The sequence below is a fragment of the Impatiens glandulifera genome, chromosome 3, assembly GCF_907164915.1.
Source record: "Impatiens glandulifera chromosome 3, dImpGla2.1, whole genome shotgun sequence".
Taxonomy (NCBI): Eukaryota; Viridiplantae; Streptophyta; class Magnoliopsida; order Ericales; family Balsaminaceae; genus Impatiens; species Impatiens glandulifera.
In genome coordinates, this window is record NC_061864.1 from 9,063,167 (window position 1) to 9,078,206 (window position 15,040).

A 15,040-nucleotide genomic window follows, 5' to 3' on the forward strand; every position below is an offset into this window, starting at 1 on the left:
AATGTATAAAAATAAAATTATGCATTGTTTAATTCGGGTTATCTTGACAAATATATTTATTTTTATATAATAATAAAAATTTTACATTTGATATTGATAATGCAAAATTAACTTATTTTTCATTTTTAAAAGTTTAATTTTCAAATAAAATATTAATCATCTGATGACTTATCTAGATTGGGACAACAATTAATCTAACAAATTACTGAATTTTTATTCTTATTTTTTTTTTATGTAACATCTTAAATATATGAGTTTAATATGAGAAATGATTAAGGATGAGATTGACTAAATTTAAAAGATTATTATGGACCAATCTAATTTGTTAAAAAATTAATAAATTTTTTCACACTTTATTTTTTTTTTCTCTAATTCTCTTCCTTTTAACATTCCTCTTAAACTCTTAAAGATTATAATAATTTTTTTAATTATTTACAATGCAATTTTTATAAGTTTAACAAATATTTTGCTATAAAAAATGATTGAAATGGTCTAAGAATTTTCTTGATAAAAATATAAATAAAATAATAAACTCTCGAAAATAAATGTATACCCTAGAAGAAGAAAAAAAGACGACGTATTTACGAGATTACCCGAGTTCAATTATATATGTACATAAGTGGGGTGACGCTCTTTCTTTAAACCTTAACCTGAAAAACCCCTAAACCCTAGTTTTCTCTCTCTGTGTCAACAATGGCTTTCACATCTATCCTTCGCAAGTCAGCGTCAACAATGGCGAGGCGGGTTGTCGGTAGTCAAGCACGGAAGTACTCAGCCGCTAACAGAGGCGTCTCCTCTCACCATTTCTGCGGCCGATCTTCTTTTCAGCCGGTCGGCCTATCTTCTTTTCGCCCGGTCTGCCGATCTTCTTTTCTGGAGGTCCGAAGCTACTCTAGTCGTCCAAGCTCTGATATTTCTCTCCTCAAAGTCATCGAATCTGAAGTTGAATGTGCCGAAGAATCGAATGAGAACGGAGAGGTGAATATCTCCTTCCCTCTTCCTGTTAATTTGATTTTATTAGTAACATGAATTAGAGATTCTACGTTTTAGATTTCCTTTAAACCCTTTTTTATATACATTTCGATTATTCTTCCTGTTATAAAACTGTTGCTTTTATAAAAGATAACTTATTTTCTTCCTGGAAATCTATATTATAGGTTGATGAGGTCCCAAGTGATTTCCCTTTCAAGATTCAAGACAATCCAGGGCAGCAAACAATAACGTTGACTAGACAATACCAAGATGAAACCATTACTGTTGAAGTCTATATGCCTGATCTGTCTACCCCAGATGAAGAAGAAGAAAATGATGGTAATGATAACGATGATGATGCGGCACAGGACGTGAACTCAAGGACTGAATTAGTTGTGAGGATTTCTAAAAAGACAGGAGGACCTGTGTTGGAGTTTGGTTGTTCTGCTAGCCCTGATGAGATCGTTATTGACAGTTTGGCGATCAAGAATGAAACTAGCTCTGATGAGGATCAACTTGCTTATGAAGGACCAGACTTCTCGTGAGTTTGTTTGTTTGTTTGTTTGTTTGTTTGATCTTTTATCATAATTTGAATTTACACAATCACAATCATGGTTTTATCTTGTTGGTGGCTGGCAGTGATTTGGATGAAAACCTCCAGAATGGTTTCCACAAGTATTTGGAGATTAGAGGAATCAAACCCAGCACGACCAATTACTTGAATGAATACATGGTTGATAAAGACAACAGGGAATACATCAATTGGCTGAAAAACCTTAAAAGGTTTGTTGAGGCATAGGTAGAAGAGAGATTTTGTTTGGTACTCTTTCTTTCATAAGCAAATTATTAAATCTTATTGGGATTATGTTACTCTGATTTTGCTCACAAGCTGCTTATCTTTTATGGTTTTTTTTTTTTATCTATTTGCATGATTTGTAAGAATAAATACCTTAACTTTCTAGAGAGAACAAAGCATTGATATTTGTTGGGAAATGTATTATCTTTCATTTTCTGTTGCTATGTATGAACTTTGATAGTTAACTGTGATTGTAAAACAGTTGTTGTAGCTGCTCCTTCTCTAGTTCTTGGCAGTTTTCTGAAACTCTTTTGAGATGAGACCTTGAATTGGGTTTGAATCTATCTAATATGTCTTGTCTGTCAAGAACTCTTTACTTTTGAAACTTATCAAAGGTTATGTAAATAGTCTTAATAAACAAAATACTTTTTTATTTTTATTTTATATTATGCTGTAGAAAGTATATTATTAATGCAAATATTTTGTTTGTTCACAAAACTATTCTTAGCTTTGCCTAACTCATTATTCTTAAATTGAGTAAAAAAAACTATTATAAAATACATTTTATATAGCGTATTGGGAACTTCATGAAATGAATATGATTATTTATTAAGAAGAGCGATTTTTGGAATGATCGCTTGCACTACAACGGAAAATTGTTAGAATTTTGTGAGGATTTTTGGAATGATCGCTTGCACTACAGCGGAAAATTGTTAGAATTTTGTGAGGATCTTTAGTATAAAGGAGCTTGCACTACAGTTTTGTGAGGATCTTTAGTATAAAGGAGCTGGCCGTCTGTTTTAGTTTCACATCTAATCCGATTGTTTGGAGAATTTCTTTAAATATACGACTTTTCATCGTAAAGGAGGAGAAACAGCGTTTTGATTGACCTAGAGATTGAAGACAATTTTTTTCTGTTCAGTTCTCTCGTTTTTAAAACTAGTTATATTTATCATGTGTCTCTTCAAAAAACTTCATTCCGATTTCCTTGAAAAGAGGTGTGGAAATAAAAAAAATCATTAGAAATCTCGTTTTTTTATTGAGAAACTATCTATGGAGGAGTCTTGACATCTAAATAAATTGAAAAAAAAAAATGATCATATTCTTCTTTATTGTGAGAACATGCGACCTCTCATGCATAACCTCCTTCAATTTCAATGAGATTCACCAACAAATGGTGGACAATCTAGAAAGAAATAAATAGAAAAGTTTTCAAAAGGAAAAGTTATGAATACGAGTGTCTTAAATAATTTATGTTACACGTGTTCGCTTCAGTTTGAAAAAAATCGAGCTTGTACGGGAACGAGATTTTTCGATCTTATTAATATTTAAAATTTTTACATTATTTTCTTATTTATTTATTTTATTTTTATTCATTTTTTAACGTTTGAACTCAAACTTAAAAAATATATATATAATTATTGTTTATTATTTATATTTTATTTCACATAGAAATGGCTCCCAACCAGTCTAATGTAAGTAGATGAATCATCCACCAATCTCCCGTAAGTAGATGGGTCATCCAATAGCTCTCTTGCATCATGCAGAAAGATGAGCTTAAATTTTAAATATTATTATTGTAAGTTATTTACCTAATAATTTAGCTCCCTTTTAAGGCTATATCTTTATTATTATGTACTATCTTTTTTTTGTTCTTATATTTTTTTGATTGTTCTTATATTTTATAAACTTAAGGAAATGCTATCTCTATATCAGTTTACCTTTAAAAATAAAATAAGTCTTTGTAATCTAGATCTATTTTCTATGTATTTAATTTTTAATCACTTTAAATTTTTTACAAAATGACTGGAAATAGTAACAAGGCATTTCTTGAAGAAAAAAAAATAGAAAAAGAAGTACAATTCAACAAACAATATTTTGACATAACTCGTTGAGGTGGATTATCTGTTATTCTTTCAGATTTCAAATCAATCCAAATTCAATAGAGAGAAAAATAGTTCCATCAATTATCTTTTTCTCAAAAATAAAATGTTCAAGACTCCAAAAAACTTATTTTATTTCCAGACCGGAGGAGGAGATCCATTCTGTCATCAATATCAAAATAATAATGCTGCATCATTTTTGCTCTGTTCGGTCATTGATGATCCACCACAACACACACACACTCAACTGGTGGATGTTGTTGCGAGGTCTTTATGTGTGTAAACAACTCCATTATCCCCATTTACGATTTGTCCGATTCCTCTAGCAATCCTACACATTTTCAAATGTTAAAACCACATTTTAAGACATTTTCGTCTCTTAGACTAGACTCTTTTCATTTGATATGAACAACCTGGTGAGTTAAAAACTAAGAAAAATTTTGACCGACCATGAAAAGGGTCATGTCGTGCAAAGCATACATACCATCTTGTTGTCAGTAGTCCTTCCACTCCAACAGGCCCACGAGCATGTATCCTCCCTGTACTTATTCCAACCTGTTTAGATTAATTAGCCACCAACCAAGAATATCAGTACAAATAATTAGCAGCTGTCTTCTAGTGCTGTTATACAATTTTATATATACCTCTGCACCAAGCCCAAATCGTGCTCCATCACTAAACCTGGTGCTTGCATTGTGAAACACAGCAGCACTGGGATATAATAATAATAAGAAGAAAACATAAACAACAACAATAGCAATTAAGATGGTGGAGTGGACACAAAGTTTATTAAGAAAATTAACCAACCTGTCAATTTGTTTTAGAAAGATCTCTGCAACTTCGCCATCTTCAGCAACAATACTGTCAGTGTGCGCACTGCACAAAAGAGGTCACAGTGAACTTTATTATAATAATTTATTTCATTTATTGAGTTATTTTGGCGGGAAAAGAGAAAGGAAAGCAGAATGCTGTGGTGGTTACCTTCCGTGCTGATGTATATGATCAATGGCACCATAAACATCATCCACAATTTCAACAGTACAAGCAAGTGAACTATATTCCTGATGTAAGGAAGATGCCTCTGGAATATTAAGTAAGGAGCTTGCCCTGGGACCACCATATATTGTAACACCTACAACAAACAAAAGGATAAAACATAATTTGACTAGATGGCCAAGTTGTAAATAATGTGAAGTATGAGCCATATATATGTAGATTGTATGGGTTAGCTTTGAAATTAAATAGTTCACTTTCCTCACATGCCCCTTCTTAACCCAAAATTCTAGTTTGGTTGATAGCACACATAATATGATTTATGTAGATTGTATTTATTAGTGTTGAATTATCAAACTAGTCCTATTCCCAAAGTCACATTTATCACATAAACTCAAGTAGATGGAGGTGTGTCTTCCCGACAAATGGGTTATATTAATGTTTATCTAGGAATTTGTTCTATCATTTAGTTTGCCTCTTTTGTATTGCCTCCCATTGATTCTTTTTTTGAAAGAAAATGTTGAAAATGGAATATGAGTGGCGTTCATGATTATTACAGAAGGGAAAAAGTAAAATAGAAATGGTTAGATTCCTATTCCTATAATAGCTTTTAAGTAATTTGGCCTCACACTATAATAATTTAAGTATAAAAAATATATCAAATCTACCTTCTCTTCATTTTTCTTAAATGTTATTTTATTCTTTATTTTTTTTGAATTAAGGAGAACCAGCATGACACCCCACAGCCATATCCTTTTGCTTCCATTCAAAGCGCTTCCAGTGGGAAACGAACCCGTGACATTTTGGTCTCTTATGTCAACTCTTTACCAGTGGGTTACTAGTGGGGTTAATGGTATTTTATTCTAAATATCTCAATTATGAAATATTTATTCTGAAGATAAAAGGTTACCATGAATCTGGAGTTCTACAACAAGTTCATTCAATGAACCATTTTTCGTCAAATCCTTGTGAACAAGAAGCGTCTCCTGAAAATAGCCATAAGATCGAGAGAATCAATGGAGGTCAAAATGGGCTTCTTGACATTATGAATCAAATAAGTTACTAAAATACAAGGTTATTGCATTTCTAGATCTCCAGTCATTGCCCAAGTATGTATAAGAGAGCGGCATATTACCATCGCATTGCATGCAGCAGGATAATCTGTTTTTGAATCCAGAACAATGTGCTTTGCCATATCCAAATTAGCAGATTTATCAACATAAACATGACAAACGCCATCTGAAGAGAAGAACAAACAGCTTGAATGATTACACAAGAAATGACCATCAATAATGGATAAATCGTACCAGAAGTGGTCACAAGAGAAGTTTCCCTTACCAGCATGACCAAGAACAGGGATTTTTGTGGATTCCTTGATCTGAGAAACAAGCTTATTGCTGCCTCTTGGGATTACAAGATCAATAACATCATCAAGCTGAAATTAAAATAGACAAATCAGTATATAAAAATATTTGAGTTTTAATATGAGAGTTATCAATTCTTTAAGATATGCTGATCTACCTTGAGCAGTTCCGGGATCTCATCTCTGGAAGTGACAAGTCCAATAAGTCTTTCACCAACAGTTTCTGGTATTGCAGATGTTATAACCTGGAACGATGAAGAATGTATATGGAAAATGATCATATTATTCTGTACACTGATTCATTCAACACACAAAACGAGAAAGAAAAGCAGAATGAAACCAACCTTGTGCAAGATTGCATTTGACCTTTTGGCCTCCTTTCCTCCCTTCAGGAGCAATCCATTCCCCGATCGAATTGCCAATGAAGCTATCTATTTGAATAAGAATTCTTATATGATGAATATACTACTCTTAACAATCCAAGAAAAGATTATGCAAATGTAGGCAATCACTATGACTGAATGGTATTACCTGAACTAGAGCATCCGGACGGGACTCAAAAATAATCAGCAGCACCCCCAAGGGAGATGACGTTTTCTCCAAGATAAAACCATCTGAAATCTATATAGAGTTGCAATCAAGTCTCCGAACAAAGTCATCAATAATTGACACATTTTAAATTGGATATATCTGTATTAGTTACTTTTTAAAGAGACAAGCTCTGAATCACTGGTTCTAAATTCTTAGAATATGTTATTCTAGTTTAAGCACAAATAGTCATTAGACTCATTACCGTATTGAAGACAGTTTTTAGCAGAACAATGAAGTTTTTGAAATTATGCATTCATTTATTAACCCACTTCCTTGAACAAACTACAGTTAAAAATCAATTTTGCTCACCTCAGTTCTCTTCAAAACATGACCAATAGGCTCATCCAGGTTGGCAAGTGTACGAATGGAGTTAGCAAGATTTGAAATCTATAAAATGCAAAAGAAGTAATTTAGAAAGCAAATAAGTGAATACTTAATTAATAAAGGGAAGATTTGTTTTCTTATATGTAATAATTGGCATGAAGGCAGCATATCACAGGTTGCTGGAATCACAGAAAACAAGGCAATGCAGTGTTCTCAAAATATAAAAGTAAGTTTTCAAATGTGGAATGATTAGACATTAGCTCTCAAGGCTCATGCAGTCCATGTGCAATTAGTTAATTGAACCATGCTTTGTGTCAAATTTTCATGATTTTAAATAGACCATTTTGACTTCATTATTGCACCTATACACAAATATAATGACGCACAAGAAGAAAAATCAAACCTATAATGAAATTTATATTCATTTATTGATCCTAAAATTTAATATAAAAAAAAAGTACCTAATCATTAGCTATTACTATAAGAACAATCCCCCAGATCTCTCCCACCTAGAAAACAGAAAATCAAAACGGAAAACATTTAACCTATTTGGGATTATATTTAGCATGTGTTTGCATGTGCATCCATGTCAAATTATGAAACGACACAAGGCTTTCAATATATGTATATGGAATTATAAATATTTAAACATTAGACACAAGTTAAGAAATAGGCTTTATCTAGTTACCCCCTCCGTCAAGAAGAAATGATTTCTAAAACATTATGATTAGAGTCATAGGAATACATCCTTTTTTCAAAAAGAATCATAGGAACAAAGCTCCAAAATATGGCATTGAAGTTCATTGTTTCATTTGTCTCTTCAATGAAATTTAGGGATATTAGTACAAGCAAGTTATCACTAGGAAGTTGTCAAATATTCATGGGTTGTGACTTGTGAGAGTCATTATAATATGCGTTCACATTACTTGGGTTATGATTCACAGTTCTTGTTGCTAATGTTAGTAGGGAAATTTTGTAATTTACATCCTAAGATAGGTTTGACTTTTCCCTTCAAACCCAAGCTTGTTGGATTTCGCCCCTCAAACTTCCCTCCTAAATAACAGAAGAAAGAAACGCCGTACAAAATAAAAGTCGTGAGTGATTGGGCAGCACGATAATGTTTGTTTCTTTTTTTAGTCAGGGGTTAAAAAATTAAGGGGGGAAATCCAACATTGTTGGGTTTGAGGGGGAAATTGAAATACCTTATCTCATACTAATATTAAGAATATTCGGTTGTGAAGTCATTATTTGAAAGATGTGTCAAGCAGTAATCAAAATCAGGTTCACTTCCAGTAGTATAGAAATGTTATAGCCTAACCTTCCCAGGTTTCAAAGCCAATCGCGAGATCAGTGATGTTTCATATCCCGATTGCTGTGCAGAAGCAACATCAGCATCATTTTCAATTTGGATCATATTTTCATTTCTTTCCAGGGCATCAGCTATGTCCAGCAAAATTTTATTCCTATCCTGAGGAGCCAAAGCCTGCAGTGCCAAAAATGACAGCCTAAATATTAAAAAAAAATATCAACTACAAGGTATTGGCTGAAAGGCTGACTACAAATTAGCATGGTTATTATTTCCATCCCTTCCAGTAGGCAAACTTTGCTCCAATTCTCAAAGGACATACATACACATAAATTTATAACACCACTACAAATGTAGATAAACTTAAATCAGGTCATTAAGAGAAAATATAAGTATGCTTGCAAGTCCTTATAATCAAAACATGCTGTTTAGTATAATATAGGGTTTCATTTCTATTACCACTTAGTATAATATGATGATACCTGCAGCTTCCTCGAACTGTCTCGAGCAGCAATAGCCATCTGACGAGCGCCAACTTCTACAGAAGAGGACCAGGTATGTGCATCTTTATGAAAGAGGGTACCAATACATTTCCCTTTGAGCACTTCTATGATGTTTCCAGGAGCAAAACCACTTTATAGACAATTAAGGGATATGAAAGCATTAGAAGGCAGCATTTTACAAGGAATAAAGACGATTCAGCCTACACTATGAAACATGTTAGTTCCTTCGTCCAGTTTTATATGAGCACTTTCACCATAATGAGTTACTCAATTTATGGGAAAATGTCAACCTCATCATTATTTGGTCACTTTAAAACGAAAAAAAAAATGGGTCATTCTGCTACTTTTGGTTCAAAATACAAAATGCCTTCAAAACATTGAACTAAGTGAGCACATACAAAAAAACGTATCACATTGAACCTACCCCTCATTACTATCAGATATACATGAGGTCCATTTAACCATAGAATAGGATAGGAGATTTAAAGAAATTCGGTAAGATATTTAATTTAGGTGGGGTAGGAGATTTTAAGAAACAAACCTCTAACCTAGGTTCGCATCCTAATCCAAATCTTGGTCTATTTAACCATTGAAATAAAAGTAGGAAAACTTCCCAGACCCCAATTCTTGCACCGTGACTATACCCGCATTCCATCACAGTTACTTTTGCTCTCTCTGCCAATCCTAGTTAAATATTTCTTATAACTTTCTATATTTATACTTCCTTATATTTTGAAACATAAGTTAATTATAACTTGTAGCTTATAATTTGTATTATAATTAATTAACTTAAATATTTTTCATACTTAAAAATCATTATACAATATAGATTATTAATTGAAAATTATTTCAAGAAACTTAAAGGATATGTTTTACAACCTATAATATAAGTTAAGTGTTATCTTTAAACTAAAAAAAATATATATTTAACATAACTAAAGGGTTACATTTAAATTAAACAAAACATTATATATAGCATAACTTCAGAGCAATATTTGAATTAAACAAAATTAATAATTATATATAATAAATAATTTATAACTACATGCTACTGTTATCATTTTTAATAATATATAATTAGACATTCATTGTATTTATAAAAGTTAGAAATTGTATAGCATTATATATATATATATATATATATATATATATATATATATATATATATATATATATTTGAAAATAGACTAAATGGGACATCCCATGAGTCATGACGTAGTTAGTCAATGACACTGTTATAAATTTAATAGTATATATAACTAGAGATAGATCATAGATTAATTATTAATATTTATAAGAGTTGGAAATTTTATAACATATATGCATTTGAAATTAATAAATAAATAAAATAAGTTAAATTGGGCCAACCCATGGCCTAGCTAGTTAATGACATATGGGTCAAACAGGCATTTTTTCAATTCTCCACAGTTCGTCCTGGCTAGTTAGGCACGCCCTTTCCCACCTCTCCTTGAAAATGAGCTTGTTTTTTAGACCAAAGAAAAGACTAGACAATCCGGACAGAAAATACATACCTGGTGATTACAACAGGGATTCCAGCATGAGCAGCATAGACGGCTGCTTTTACTTTGGCAGTCATGCCTCCTCTTCCAACTCTGGATTTATCACCAAAAGTAATTAGACTATCGTGATGTCCCTTAATATAGGTATGGATTAACTTTGATTGTGGATCACTAGGAGGACCACTATAGAGACCGTCCACATCACTCAGAAGGACTAGAAGATCAGCCTTTAGCTCTAAAGCTAACAGAGCAGCTAAGCTGTCATTATCCCAGAAAATACCAGAAGAGTCCTGTCAAAGAATATTAAACATAAGATTCAAGTAACAACTTGTGTCCTAAACAAGGAAATCAATGAGAGATGAATGCCACAAATTTTTGGTACAAGTTGACTGACCTCATATGGAGCCTTCCTGGTGCTGATAGCATCATTTTCATTAAATATCGGAACCACCTTAAGATCCAATAATGATCTAACTGTTTCATTGAGTTGCTTCCTGAAATCTGGATCTCTAAAATCATTGTCGGTGACAAGTAACTGAGCTGATGTCACATCCAACTGCATTGGAGATAGAAATACACCATGTCAAAAGATTAGCAAATAGTCTTCTTGGAAATTAACCGATCAAGACTATCAAGAATCTTGCTGAAGAGTAACATTAACCGGTTCTGCAAATTTTCCAGTTACACACGTGGATCCAACTTCATACAAGCTGGAGTAAAAGATTGCACTATAAAAGAGAAAACTAACGAATAGCTTCCAGCTGAAATTGACCAAACTAGACTATTATGTTTAGAGTTTTGGTTAGAAACATGCAATGGTTTCAACCAATTACATTCGTGTACCAAGAAGTGATCTTAAATATGGATAAGAGCACTCTCATTTTATCACTTGCCACAAAGACCCAATTCTATCAAAGTGACCCAAGATCTTGTATAAAATTAGGATGCTCAATTTGTAAGTAATAGGTCCTTTCAAATGGGACAGGAGTAGCGTTGTTTCTATTTACTATTATCCAAAAATAATCAAGTAAATTAAAAAGAGTGTGTGTGTTAGATAGCTAAAAATATAAAATATCTAAGTTAACTCCAAAATGACATCATTTAGGTAACAACATTTCAATTCATTTATAGCTCTCAATTCATGATAGTTCAATTTGATTTTTTTTCCACTCAACTGTTGGGAGAGATTGTTATTCATTTACCTTTCATCTCATAAATACTTATTCTTATGAGATGAAAGTAAGAATTAGGAGGAATAAAATATCCATCTCGTGTGTTCTTTAGTGTCAGAGGCAATGGATATCCACGTTGCTAAGGGATATAAATATTTGGGAAGACTATCTATATCATGCATGCACAAGGAAATATCAATTTATGGAAACCATAAGGTGTTAGGTTTTTACCTGACTAAACAATGAATCATACAATGCCATTAGACCATTTTGTCCAACAGCTGCACATGCCTTCCCATCAAGTTCAACTTGTGGTCTCTGGAGGTCAGCAAAGCTGCAAATAACAAAACCACCAAATCAATCCAATTTAATTGGAAGGGCCTATCAACATTAAGTCATATATTATCTTCTAGTCATGTATAAATTGAAACAATAAAAGACAACATCAAGCCTCATAAAGTATCTTAAGAATGCATGCATATTTCTAGAGTTTTATTTTAGGAAATGTTGAGGTTTTCCTTCTCTCTTTGATCTATAGAAGATAAGTGGATTTAGGATCAATGGACCAACATCTTACACAAACTAACAGAACACAATAATCAAATTATGCTCAACTATAGGCTAAACCTAGTGAGAAATTGTAGCATTGAGAACTTCATTGAGAAAAAGAATAAAAAGTGGAAAGCAATGTTTCATTATCTTGAAGAACTAAAAAAACAGACTACTCAAACCTGCTATTAACTAGCCGACGGTATCTAAGCCGCTGACGACCAACACCAACCGCACCTGAAGTTACCAAAATAACCTCATATCCATCATGATTCAGTTGTTGGATCTGCAAGAATCTAGATACTGTAAGATCCAAGAATTGCTAGAGAAAAACAAGAATCTTATAAAGAATATACATGCATTTTACCTGTTCACATAGAGCACCCAATCTCCCGAGTGCTAGTCTTCCATCAGCTTGAGTCACAACAGCAGTCCCTACCTTTAAAATAGTTAAAGAACAAGAACCAAGCATGAGAAATAATTCCTTTATTTAACAATTCCATTGATTAATCAAATTCAAAGTGCATTCAATGAGGCAACCGGTGATAATAGAATCCTGAATTTACACTACAAAATGATTCAAGTTTCCTAGACAGTCATTCATTATAAGCAACTCCTATAATTCTCATTTTGCATGTAGAAAATGTAGTCAATATGCTGATTCAGGAGGCAGTTTTGTCTTGAAAAGATAAAGTTCTGAATCAAACATTAAACATTACTAAAACTTGCAGAAAAATAGTAAGCCATTTGATTTCAGAACAATCTTCCAGATGAAAATCAGTCATCGAACAACAACACAACAACACGGAGAAGGTAAAAAATTCTAAGATAATGGAATAAAGAAACCGATTGCATGTAACAGCATTCATTATAATGACCAAAACAAGATCAGCAAGAATCATAATCTGCTGATGTTAAATGGAATTACAAATCCAAAACCACAAAAAGAGAAAATACCTTGACGATGACACGCTTAACGTCTTTAACGAATGTCCTTGTCGAATCAACGGTATCCGCCATCTTTGAGACAATGGAAGCTTTGCAATTCTCTTCAGCACAATGAGGCGACTAAAATGCACAGAAACAGCCAATGCTAGCTAGCCAAAAAGAATAGGGTTTGGCACAGAATTTATATATTTTTTTTTGGGTCAAAACGCATAACAAATTCAGAGGCTCAACTGTGAATATAGATTCCCAACACAAAGGCCGCGTTTGTTTCTAAACTGCCTCAGGCCTTGAGAGCGGTCAGCCGGGTGAGGCAGGTCGGTCATCAAATCGCGGGTCAGTCAGAGATCAAACACCTATCGCAAACGCCTATCGCGCGTCTGGGCAATCAAACGTGCTTGATTCAGCCGCCAGCTTCAATACCCAATGAGACGGTTCGCTTCTATTTTCTATTTTGTTAATTTCATCCTGATCCCGTAAATGAATGAAGTTGTTGGTAGTTGTTGTTGACCAAGGCCTTGTTTGATCTCATCTTATTTTAATTTAATAACTAAGTGCTTATTATTTTATTTTAAAATAAATATCTTCTTGAACGATTAAGCAAAAACAAAAAATAAAATAAAGAGTCACAACAAGAGAAACTTTCACTAAAATGATATTAAATCTATAAATATAAGAATAGTTATTTTTGAAAAAAATAAACATTTTAATTTAGGCTAATTTAAGCTAAACTCTAAACAAGGAAGGCAATGAATGGTAAGATAAAATTAAAAATTAAAATATGAATATAGATAACTGAATTCTAAGCATTAAATACTTAAATATATGAATATACAAAATTGAATTAACTAAATATGAAATATAAACATTTAGTACTAATTTTTAAATTAATTTAATAATTTTCATAACAAGGATCAGAAAAATATATTTAGACTATTATATTCTTATATATTAATTAATAATCTTAATATATTGAATTATATAATTTGATATATTAAATAAAAAATAATTTATTAGGCTAATTTAGGAGTAGGAGCACACTAGGGCTGGAGCGTGCTTTGATCCGTGTCTAAAGACCTAATATCATTACAATAATATTAAGTTAATAATTTACTAAATTAAAATAAATATTAATAATTTAGATTAAGTAATTAATAAATAAATTATAATATTTAATAATCATACAATCTAGCATAATGTAAATAATTTTAATTAGTTATGGAATAGATAATGTTAACTTTTTACATTATTAAAAAAAAATAATGTTTGTTAGTGAGTTTTGTTTCTAAATAATTATATATCAAAATCAATTATAATTTCTCAAATTATATCATCTAAATATCAATTAAAAAATTAAATATATTATTTTATATAATAATTATAAATATTAAATACTAAATAGTCTTAAGTTTTTATATTTAAAAAAAGTGTAAGTTTTTATATTAGTTATATATATTTAAAATTTTAAAAATATTCTTAAATTTTGAAATTATCAATTTTAATAAAAAAAATAATAATTGATTTATATATAATAATATTTGTAGTCGGGTTAGAGACTATTATGAATTTGGAATTTTATGCGATTGTAAATGCGGGTATATGGGTCATATGGGTCGGAGTTTTATGAGATTGTAAACTCACTTGAACAAATTAAGAGATTAAAAATTAGGTGACACCTTTTTATCTTTCCTTATCTTCTCCTTCTATCTCTTGTACTATCATTTCCTTATCTTCTCCTTCTTTCTCTTGTACTATCATACAGTTCAAAGGTTATGCTTAGATCTTCTATGGTGGCAATTCTGGTTGGCCGTGTGCATGTATTTTGTTTTGATAAATGGATTTTGTTAATAATAAATAACATGTATTTTGTTTTGATAAATGGATTTTGTTAATAATAAATAACTTGAACTTTTCGACACGTTGTTATTGTGTATTTTAGTTAAGTTTTTAATTTATGTGAATCAGGCCGTTTTTACACCTTCCTTTGAAACATCTATTGTCTTGGCTTCAGCCGCTTTCACGTCTACCTTTGGATTTGGCGTAACGGGAGCTTCTGCTCCATTCGGATCTGGATTAACCAACACAGTGACTTTCACAACCTTCACTCCCTCATTAGAATTTTG

At 31.8% G+C, this 15,040-nt stretch overlaps 2 protein-coding genes across 2 annotated transcripts; one reads left to right on the forward strand and one right to left on the reverse strand.

Annotated features, from left to right (window-relative positions):
• The first annotated feature begins 642 nt into the window (after positions 1-642).
• On the forward strand, positions 643-2,041 carry LOC124931490 (uncharacterized protein At2g39795, mitochondrial-like). Its single transcript, XM_047471968.1, has 3 exons — positions 643-978; positions 1,158-1,513; positions 1,612-2,041. The coding sequence occupies exons 1-3, from the start codon at positions 694-696 to the stop codon at positions 1,769-1,771; spliced, it is 801 nt and encodes a 266-aa protein (XP_047327924.1). The 5' UTR covers positions 643-693; the 3' UTR covers positions 1,772-2,041.
• Positions 2,042-3,644: 1,603 nt separating this feature from the next.
• Positions 3,645-13,353, reverse strand: LOC124929457 (delta-1-pyrroline-5-carboxylate synthase-like). Its single transcript, XM_047469821.1, has 20 exons — positions 12,930-13,353; positions 12,340-12,411; positions 12,155-12,258; positions 11,655-11,757; positions 10,646-10,807; positions 10,264-10,541; positions 8,711-8,861; positions 8,241-8,405; positions 6,908-6,985; positions 6,539-6,628; positions 6,352-6,438; positions 6,166-6,252; positions 5,983-6,079; positions 5,780-5,883; positions 5,555-5,630; positions 4,633-4,783; positions 4,459-4,527; positions 4,296-4,362; positions 4,136-4,206; positions 3,645-3,982 (listed from the first exon to the last, which is right to left on the reverse strand). The coding sequence occupies exons 1-20, from the start codon at positions 12,990-12,992 to the stop codon at positions 3,895-3,897; spliced, it is 2,163 nt and encodes a 720-aa protein (XP_047325777.1). The 5' UTR covers positions 12,993-13,353; the 3' UTR covers positions 3,645-3,894.
• Between the last annotated feature and the right edge of the window lie 1,687 nt (positions 13,354-15,040).

Excerpts from the sequence above, each read along its gene's own strand:
- LOC124931490 (XM_047471968.1), top strand. The coding sequence starts at position 694 with ATGGCTTTCACATCTATCCTTCGCAAGTCAGCGTCAACAATGGCGAGG. Across the intron at positions 979-1,157 it reads AATCGAATGAGAACGGAGAG|GTTGATGAGGTCCCAAGTGA; the intron begins GTGAATATCTCC and ends TCTATATTATAG. Across the intron at positions 1,514-1,611 it reads TATGAAGGACCAGACTTCTC|TGATTTGGATGAAAACCTCC; the intron begins GTGAGTTTGTTT and ends GGTGGCTGGCAG.
- LOC124929457 (XM_047469821.1), bottom strand. The coding sequence starts at position 12,992 with ATGGCGGATACCGTTGATTCGACAAGGACATTCGTTAAAGACGTTAAG. Across the intron at positions 10,542-10,645 it reads CCAGGAAGGCTCCATATGAG|GACTCTTCTGGTATTTTCTG; the intron begins GTCAGTCAACTT and ends ATTCTTTGACAG. Across the intron at positions 8,406-8,710 it reads ACAGTTCGAGGAAGCTGCAG|GCTTTGGCTCCTCAGGATAG; the intron begins GTATCATCATAT and ends TTGGCACTGCAG.